This window comes from Poecilia mexicana, unplaced genomic scaffold, assembly GCF_051168715.1.
Source record: "Poecilia mexicana isolate PSO_F unplaced genomic scaffold, ASM5116871v1 scaffold_18, whole genome shotgun sequence".
Lineage (NCBI taxonomy): Eukaryota > Metazoa > Chordata > Actinopteri > Cyprinodontiformes > Poeciliidae > Poecilia > Poecilia mexicana.
This window is the reverse complement of record NW_028263387.1, coordinates 19,218,945-19,228,886: the sequence shown is the minus strand read 5'-3', so window position 1 is coordinate 19,228,886 and position 9,942 is coordinate 19,218,945. Positions and strand designations below refer to the sequence as shown.

At 41.0% G+C, this 9,942-nt stretch overlaps 1 protein-coding gene across 1 annotated transcript; it reads right to left on the bottom strand.

The window, feature by feature from the left end:
- Positions 1 to 899: 899 nt before the first annotated feature.
- Positions 900 to 9,583, bottom strand: syt4 (synaptotagmin IV). The gene is made up of 5 exons (XM_014973671.2): positions 9,550 to 9,583; positions 6,993 to 7,609; positions 6,582 to 6,905; positions 2,577 to 2,697; positions 900 to 2,189 (listed from the first exon to the last, which is right to left on the bottom strand). The coding sequence occupies exons 1-5, from the start codon at positions 9,581 to 9,583 to the stop codon at positions 1,870 to 1,872; spliced, it is 1,416 nt and encodes a 471-aa protein (XP_014829157.1). The 3' UTR covers positions 900 to 1,869.
- Positions 9,584 to 9,942: the final 359 nt, after the last annotated feature.

Here is a 9,942-nt window from a genome sequence, read left to right as displayed (position 1 = left end):
AGGAGGAATACAGCATGGTAATATTCAAACCTAAATAAATGCAGGGTTATTAAATACAGACTACATCTGATTCTAACAAATGCAACAAAAGTTCAATAATCTCAGCAATATGAGAACATAGTAACTTGAGCCTAATCTATGGTTTATTGATTTATTTATTGATTGATTGACTGGGGATTTGGGGGTTAAAACTGACATTGTGCTTGTCTCTTATGCAGGGAAGAGTTCCCAGTCTGGCATGAGCAGTGGTCCCACTTAGTGCCAAGTCACATGTGAGGGGGCTGATGACTGGAGTTCAGTCAACCAGTCTGGTGGCACATTAGCTTCCTTCAGTCTCTCTTGACCCCCCTGTGGTCTGATCGCAGGGGCACATTGAGTTTCTCCTGCTTTCCCTTTCTGTACGTTTCCGAACCATTCAGTGCATTATGTCTATAGATGTCTGGAGACTTGGAGTCTTATTGGCTGTTTCTGGGTGCAGGTGCTGCATTGCGTGGATGTTGTGGACAGCTTATGTAAGCCTGCTGAGTCCTGGCCCATTTCGATCCAGTGGTCCTTGTTGTGTCTGATGTTGCTGTTGCCTTGTTTCTATTCATGTCCATGAACTTAGGCTGATCCTTGCCTTGGTAGGGGTGCAATGTGATCCCAATTTTTTTTTAATTAAGAAGATCCCTTTTCGGTTTAAGTTTTGGTCCTGTAAATACAAAAATGTGAACACACACACTCACATGATTGTATTTCTACCCAGGCTTTTGGACCCATAAGGAGCAGTCAGCCCCCATTTGTTAGAAAAATAATCCTGTCAGTGTACACAAAATACAAAACCACACACACAAATGCATGCACACTTTTAACACCACAGGGAGTAAAGTAAAAAAAAAAAAAAAAAACTCAGACTCGTGTTTTGTTTTTTTTGTCAGAACTTGCCATATTTTATATTAAGTTACACACATTTACATTTCAGCTCTCTTTGTGCTCACAGTAACAGGACCAAAACACCTACAGTAAACATTGTGTGACTTGCATCCGCACACTCACAAAGCTGTGTCACTGCATACATCCTCTTCTGGAAAAAGACACATACAAACACACTCACACACATAAATGCCTCCGCAGCTACTCCACAGTCCCCAGTGCGCTCAGTCTGTTCCAGTCAATCCGTAAACCACCTACTTTAGGCTCGTATTTGTCTCTCAGTCATGACATATGAAATAACACTTAGACCTAAACCGAGGTTTTGCAAATCAGCAAGAAAAAAATTGTATCGGTGTGATAAACCAAAAAAAAAAACAAAAACAACATACATCTTTTAAGAATGAAACATTGGCATTATAAAATGATCTTTAATAGTCCACCTTTGTACAGCACGGTCAGTCTTGGTTCTTTCTGGTATTCGTATGATGGTCTACTGGTTACTATTTATAAGAGGAAGAGCTACAGAGAGACGTAGAATGAGCAGAACTACATGTGGAAGAGAGGAAAGTGTAAAAGCAACATTTGAGACATTCTGCGCTGCAGCCATGGACAGTGAAAATCTGTTGAGGCCAGAATGATAATGCTGCATGTTTTCACTCAGTGGCAGTCTTTGGGATTGTTTAAAGCTTCAACATCCCCACCTTCTACAGATAACTGGTTTAATGAATGATTGCAACGTGACATCAGTTGAAATGTGATCTCCTCTATATAAAAGCCCACTCCCTTTTTTTTTTTTTTTTTTTTTAAATAACCCTTTACCTAACCCACTACATCCCCAGTTAATGTCCAATGAGAACTGGCCAGTGGGACGTCACATCCCGCCAGTCCTCAATTCATCACTTTCAAGGTTGTACCAGTTCAGCTGTGGGTAACAAAATCAACAAAACCTCAGCTGTATTACTCCTCCGACATGGTGTGCCATTTGGCAATCTGGCGACGCGGGTGGTCGCAGATCTCTCTCCAGTGCTCACCGGCCGTTCCCGCTGCCGACGTGCCCAGCACCAGGCGGCCGATAACGGTGTTGGGGTTGCGTGAGGAGCCATTGTCTGAGTCCATCAGGAGGAGCTCTACGCTGGTGTCCCTCAGGCCCTCTTCGGAGGGCAGATCAAACACAAAGAGCTCGTTGAAGACCGGGTTGGGAGAGCATTTCTTCACGTGGGTCTTCTTCTTGCATATGCGCTTCTTTCCTTGGTACATGTTCACTTTGACGTATGGATCTGGAGAAAAAGGAGGAAGAGAGCCGTTAATGAATTGCGAAAGAATCAAGAACAGCAGTGGAAAATATCCGTCTCTGCAGCAGCTCACTACTGGCCTGTTGTTCCCCAGCCAGATCAATAAAACAATAAAGTGGAAGTGACGGATGTTAGTGTTGATGTCTGCATAACACATACACACACATATATTGTGTGTATATATGTATATACATATACACTAGGTGCTCAAAATAACATCCTGATCAGGTTCCTTTGGTGTTCTGGGGGTTTCATTAAAGCAGCTGTCAGCATGCCAGAATGAGTTTGGTTCAATATGTTCATAGGTCAAAGAAAGTCTTCCTGCAGGTATCCTGTTAATAACGAGATGCTAAGATAAAAAAGTCTACACACCAGTAGGACCGTTGTTTTCAGTCTTGGGAAGATGCCGAGCTTTCAGGACCACCACAGTCAGAGTGTTGGTGGTGGACTGGTAGCACAGAGACAGCAGCAGTTCTCCTCGACCCAAAGACTTCTTTATGTAGGGATTGGGAATGATTAAAAAAAATAAATAAATAAAAATCAAAGATGGGGATGGAAAAGATGGAAGGAAAGAAAATGAAGAGAGGAGATAGAGGACAGGAGAGTTTTGGTTAGCACGTTCAAGCAAGACTTTAACAACAATTTGAAAACCAAAGCCAGGCAAAATATGTTTAATTCACACTGGAAATTAAACAATCCATTTATCTTCACATTCATGTCTGATTTAGACACTGTAGTGCATAACACTATGACCACCTGATAGTGTGTCAGTTTCCCTTTTGACCCACTGAACAACAGTCTCCATCAGACCTCTGAAGTTGTGTTGTAACATTTCTCTTTAGAGCTGTGAGGCTGTGCCCATAAACTACAAACTGCAGTGCAGTCTGAAACCTTTCTACCAAAATGATCAACCCACTGATGAGTCCTATGATAAACGGAGACTTGGTGTCGCATCACCTGCCTGTGGTCATAAATGTATTATCCATTTGTGTTTATTCAATGAAGGAGATACCTAATGTATTAGTGAAGCAAAAGTATTAAAAGTTAAAGAAGGAGATATGAGTCTTCTTAGCTTTCTAGTGAAAATCCAAAATATATTTGTGCTTTTTGTGCTTATTTTGCAAAGGCATGCCCAAGCAGTAAATCCATTATTTGCCACTTGTACATTTTTATGAAATAATTGTTGACTAGTTTTTATTGCATGCAGTAATCATTTGGTTTGTAGGTCATAAAAACCTATTTGAGCTACCACCCTTAGTTGTTCCACAGTTACGTCCTAAACAAACTCATTCCCATATCTGGCCTTGGTAAATAAGATGCAATAATTATTTTTTTGTCAGTTTTGATTCCCTAGAAACACTGATGACTCCACAGTCCCCCTGATAGTTAGCTTACCATCAGAAACGTTAACAAATACTGTAATCTGGTTGGCGGGTAGGAATCCATCTTAGTGTTAGTAATTCTGAGTTTTTTCTGCAAACTGTAAATATTGGTAACTTATAGCTAATGCACAATACAAATTCAATAACCAATAAGTAAACCAGTGCTGTTGATTGGTTTTCACTGCAGACAACCGAGTAGAGGTAAAAGACACATTTATTATCGATTATGTGGTACATCAGATCTTAATAACAACACGTCTTACTGATGAATCCCTCATGTTTTTATTTGCAGGGCGTTTCTTTCCCTTCCTCTCCACACACACACGCATACACACACACACACACACACCCACACACACACACACACACACACACACACGCGCGCGCGCACACGCACATCTTCATCCACACCCTGTAGACAAGGTGCCTTGGCTGCTGCCATCACACCTAACCGGATTTCCAACCCCTGAACATAGTTGCCATGGAAATGAAAAATTTAACAAAGACAACTTCTATCCCTGACATAAAATTTAGATGCCAAAACATGTTTGCTTTCATCTGGGTAACTAAAATGAACGTAAAAAACAAATGTTTGTTGTTCCGGGTCTACCTTCATCATCTAAAGGCGATTCTGCTCACTGCATGCTGCCTTGACTCGTTGCACTAATGTGTGCTCCCGTCCACCCACACAAAGCAGAAAGACAAAATACCTCCCACACAATGAGAATCCTCACACTGCCTCCAAACAGCCGCACTCCATCAGCTATAGCGTGTTGATTAAAAACGCTGGAAGTAAAAACCTGCTTATGGCAACTCTGCATTGATTAGCTGCACTGCTGTGCACCCACGCCCAGTCACATGAAGCAACGGGACACATGAGCCCCACAGACAAAGAGCCACCACCCTCCTAGCAAAGAAACGCCTCCTGTCTTACAGAACATCATGTAAGGAACTCCTGTCATGCCAAATTTGTGTAGATTTGCTGTGTGATGAGCTACTGAAATCACACAATTGTTTGGCTGCATGCATTGTCTTTTGTGCAGCAGATTTGTAGAGCAATTTTTCTCATCTTAGAAACAGACCATTAAGATAAGCACAAAACAAAGATCTTTTGTGAAACACTAATGGGGAACATCAATGAAAACAAGGATTAAGTTTATTAATATTCTGTTGATGGTGAAAAATATGAAGTGAGATCGGCTGAAGGTGGATATAAAAATCAATCCTCAGATTCTGACCTCTATTTTTCAGCACTTTTAAGATTTCAAGATCATATTTAAGTAACATTATTATCCTAGAAAAGAACTCCCTTAAGAGTGCAAAAATTGCACCAAACATATAGTTGGGATTAGAGTTATATGATAATTCAATGCTCATTTGCACTAAACAATGTTATATTTCCATCGTTGGTCAAAAATGTAAATTATTACCATCGTTCTGTCCGGGGCATCATGAATGAGAACAAAAATATATTTTACTCAGGCATATTTCCTCTCATAGTCACCGCAGAGCCACAGCTCCTTAAGTGAACTCGGCAAAATTTATGAGATATCTTTATAGGAAAAATTCAATACACAGGAAATGAGATGTTATTTCAATGTAGTCCTCTCAGATGCCAGGAAAAGGCAGAAACAGAATCCAATAATCGGCTCTCCAGAGATTTATAATGAGCTCGATACACTACAGAGAAAATAATAATGTGAAAAATACATTATTTTTGTTCCCACTCTGACAGTCCAGTATTAGTGTCCTAATTATATTGTTCTGTTAGGATGTTAGCATAACTAGGCACATGACTATGTATTCAAAGGCATGGCAGACATTTTGTGGGGAAAAACTGCAGCAATGAGTCTTTAAAGTAACACACTTAAATGTCCTTAAGAAATCAGTGTAGAAATCAGGTGAATTTGCACAAAAAGAATAAAAAAAAACAGAAAAATCTAAAGAAGAAAACTCTATAGCATTTTAATTTGTCTGAACTGAATGCAGCACATCCCTCAGCAGCAGTATCAGGTTTCAGATCCATACCTGGGATGTTGCAATAGATCTGTTCAGTCTCTACGGGGAGATAAGCCTCCTGCTCTGCCTTTACCGCTGACTTGATTTAACGTTAACTCTTTGTTACCACAGACAAGACACTGACAATGGAAATCCTACAAAGTATTTGAATTAAGTAAAATGCCACTTTTGCTGCATACTTCTAATTCAGGATAAAGGTTGATAGTATCTTGCATTAGAAAAGCTTTGGAGGAATCATTATTGGATCATTTGCCCTATAATATGCACTTGTGCAAATCTTTATTTTAATGAATGAGAAATAACTTAAAGAGTGTCTGTGTAGTTTTTAAATATGATTGTAGGGGAATCTATCTGGTTTGAGTTCTCTATTTTCCACCAAGCTGCTTTGCTGCTTCAAAAAAGGCTTTTTATGATGAATCGATAAATTTAGATTCCATTATCTAACTAATGATTTAAAAAAAAAACTTAAATGATGTTCATATCTATTGTCCTAAATGCTTTAGTGCTGTTCAGGTCTCAGACCTGAGTGGAGTGGGAGGTGGTTGGGTGGGGGTTGGCCTGCAGCATATGTCAGCAGTCAGCAGGCCGGAGAGGAGGCGAACCCTGCAGAGACTGTCGGTCTCTGTCAGTAACAAACAACCAACCACAGATAAACTCTCACCTAAGGGGGGATAACAATGAACGGAAAGCATCCATGACATTTCTTAAGATAAAAACTATTAGATGAACTGACGAAGACCATCCAAGTCTGCAGCTATTTCTACACTTTGCAGGTTCCCTCCCTACAGACTAAAGCTTTTAATGTTAAATGTAAATATCCATTAAGTATGGATGAGTAGCTGTTTGTCTTGACACAGCGTTGTATTGTGATGGACCGCCGATGAGTCCAGGGTGTCCTCCGCCCCTCGCTCCCTGACTACACCCCACCCTATATAAGGCTCACGTATAGATGCATAAAATATGTTCCACATCTTACCTTTACATTCCTCTTGATAATCTCTCTGCTCATTAGGACACGCCCCTCCGACAAGTCGATTCCAGACAAAGGTACGAGGGTCTCTCCAATGACCTCGTCTCGAGAGAACCGGTCAAAGCTCAGCACCATGAAGTGAAGGGCCAGCTCGGACACTCGGGCCAGTGGGATCCCGTAGAAGCTGAAGGTCTCATCGAAGGCCGGGTCCAGAGTCTTCCGAAGGACTCTTGTCTTCACCCTGTGCTTCTTCTCCGGCAGCAGGGTCAGCTTGATGTAGGGGTCAGACGTGAGCGACTGCTCATCGGTTGGAGTCAGACCATGGGCCTCCTGGGAGAAAACGTGAAGACATTAAAATAAGATTTTAGCGTGAAAACACTCAGAAAGTTCCCCTGAGTAAATATAAATGTGTGTTACCTTGATGTGAACAATGAATGCCTTCCTCTCTGCCTGGTACTCAAGAGAGAAGTGGAGGGTCCCCAGACCGCCCTCCTTTTCGTCCCCCTGAGGCCTGTCAACAGCCGGGGTGGGTGCCTGGCTCGACAGGGCGCTGGATGGGGAAGGTGGGTCGCGCCGTTCCATCGCACCGGGTTGAGTGAACCCTGTTTGTGGGGAGGGGAGCTCCAGGTCTGGGGAGCTGCGCACCGTCTGGTGGTGGTGGTGAAAAGGTTTGGTGGTAAAGTTTCCGTTCAGATCCCGCTTCTCAAGATCGAGGTGCAGGGCTGATCTGGAGCCATTTGGAGTCGTGGCGGGTCTACCAGTGCCGGGGCTCATCGGCGTAGTTTGGCAGTTTCCATTGACATCTGTTTTAGCGGCATCGTTAGCTGTTGAGGTTGTGGCTGCCGCAAACTTCTTTTTGCCGCTCAGGCTCTCTGGGTAGATGTCGACGCCTTTGAGCATGTGCACAAACTTGTAAGGGGGAGTCTTCTGGGACTTGTTGGTGTTTTTGCGCTGGCAACAGATCCAGGCGAAGGCCGATGCAGTGAAGACAAGGCCGAAAACACTCACCACAGCAACACCCACGGGCACTGCCACTGTGGAGGAGGTTGGAGGAAGGCAGAGGAAGAAAAAAGGGAAGAAAATGGAAAAAAGGGTAAGATTTAATAAGAAAACACACATTGCAACAAAGCAGCATTTGCAACACAAGCCACTGTGATCGTGCTGTTGCACTGAAGCAACTGAATACATTGTTCTTCTTCTGACACACCCTGCAGCCTGGAGTCAAATGAGGACAAAAACAATGCAATCTGTTCAACCAAGTGTTGTTTTCGTATTCCAGATTTGCCGATAATATATGAACAGGAACAGCCAGAATCATAAATGGAGGACCTGTAACTCCAGAGACGCCAAAATAAAGAGAACGGTTGCTCAGAGACAGGTGTGGATTTCAACAGATGGGAAGGTCGTTTTACCCCACTGCCATTTTGTATTTTTGTTCGTTTGGTCGTGTCAACATTTTCATGTATGAGACAGAGTACATTTGACATTTGACATGAGAAATTTATTTATTTTTGCACAGCTTTTTATTTCTTTCTGAGAATGAATGAATCTCAGTTGGATTCATAAAATAGCTAAAGAAGATTTCACAATATGATATTTGGAAATGATTATAGTCATTTATCTTCTTTCCTCTCAAAAGCAGGGATAATTTTGACCAAATGCTACAGGGCGAGGTGTTACCACAGTTACAACCACAGTGGATGTCATTTCTCTCAAAAGCCCCTGTGTCTCACATGGTGTCGCTGCGGTGACGATACAGGGGTATTTGTCACTGTGTGCTTTCTTTGTTTTGTGCCGCTGAGCTCTGTCTCACAGGCTATCGCCCTCTCATGCAGCCACATTTAATGGGTTGATTTCAAAAGAGGAAATGCAGTCCATTTCCCACAATTAGGAGGGCGACCCAGTGGTAAAGCACTCAGATTAACCCATCTAAAAAGAGAGATCGGATCGAGGCGCGGGGGTGGTGACCAATCACTCATGCGCTTCTCTTTTTCATCTGGTTAAAGCTAATGTGTTAGATCATTTATTCAGGTTTTTTTTTTCACACATAATAGTCGCCACGGCATGGTTAATGTGATATTAATGTGACAGTGCAGCTCAAACGAAATGATGACAATCAACAGCTTTTCATTCTACATTATACCTGTATTAAAAGACTGTCTGGTGCCCTTCTGTACATATAGCAACTATATATATATATATATATATATATATATATATATATATATATATATATATATATATATATATATATATATGTATGTATATATATATATATATATATATATATATATATATATATATATATGTATATATATATATATATATATATATATATATATATATATATATATGGGATCAAATCAGTTTTAAATCACAGCACTTGTACAAAATGTTTTCTGCTCTTTAGCTGATTAATATTTTAGTCTGTAATCCTGTGTGGGATGTTTTTCGAGGCTGCGATGACAGACAGATGGACGAAACACCGGGAGGGCTGTAATGCATGAGGACATGAAAAAAATAAATAAATAAAACAAGCTGTAATTTTACTTCTACTAGAAACACTCTTGATCTGTTCATTTCATAAAACTGACATTTTTATTATTTTTTTATTTTTTTTACTTTGATTGGATGACAAGTAACTGTACACTTTTATTAATAGTGTTTGAAACATAACGACTATTTATTAGTTTACCAAGGATCATAGACAGCACTTTAAAAAAATGGATGTTTGTAGTTTTTTTTAACATCGATTTATTTTAGAAAATTTATTTTCATTCATTTTTACATACTCACTTGTAGTCTAAGTCAATAAAAACATCTCAGTTCAAAATTAAAGATTAGCAAATTAGCTTTCAGTGCTTAAATATGACGAAGTTTCAGGTTGGGATTAATGTGTTAACTATTTTTTTTTTTTTTTTTTTAAAGAGCGAATTCCCCCCACAGTCAGACTGACTCCATCATCAGGACTCACCGGGCTGCGCTTCGTCCTCCAGCATTGGAGCCATTGTCGCTGTCCAAGGTGCTGAAAGCCTCGGTCTGTTTCCACACCAGACGCTCCTTTTTTCCCTTCACAGTGAGATCGATCTCCTGATGGGTTCGGGGGTAAAACTCGTTCTGACTAGGTTTAATAATATAAAGGCTGATTATAAAGCTTCAATAATGTAAAATATATTCTTGTTTTTGTTGTTTTATTTCTTCCCGGGAGAAGGATGCTCTGTTCCCTCCGCTGCTGCTGCTGTTACTCTTTGATGCGTGAGAGCGTCTGAGAGGCGGCAACACCTCTCTCTCTCTCTCTCTCTCTCTCTCTCTCTCTCTCCTTCCGCCTTGCTCCTTTTCTGGGTCTCTCTCCCATCTTCTGGTCCCA

Excerpts from the sequence above, each read along its gene's own strand:
- syt4 (XM_014973671.2), bottom strand. The coding sequence starts at position 9,583 with ATGGCTCCAATGCTGGAGGACGAAGCGCAGCCCG. Across the intron at positions 2,698-6,581 it reads TTATCAAGAGGAATGTAAAG|AAGTCTTTGGGTCGAGGAGA; the intron begins GTAAGATGTGGA and ends CCCTACATAAAG. Across the intron at positions 2,190-2,576 it reads TGAAAACAACGGTCCTACTG|ATCCATACGTCAAAGTGAAC; the intron begins GTGTGTAGACTT and ends CTTTTTCTCCAG.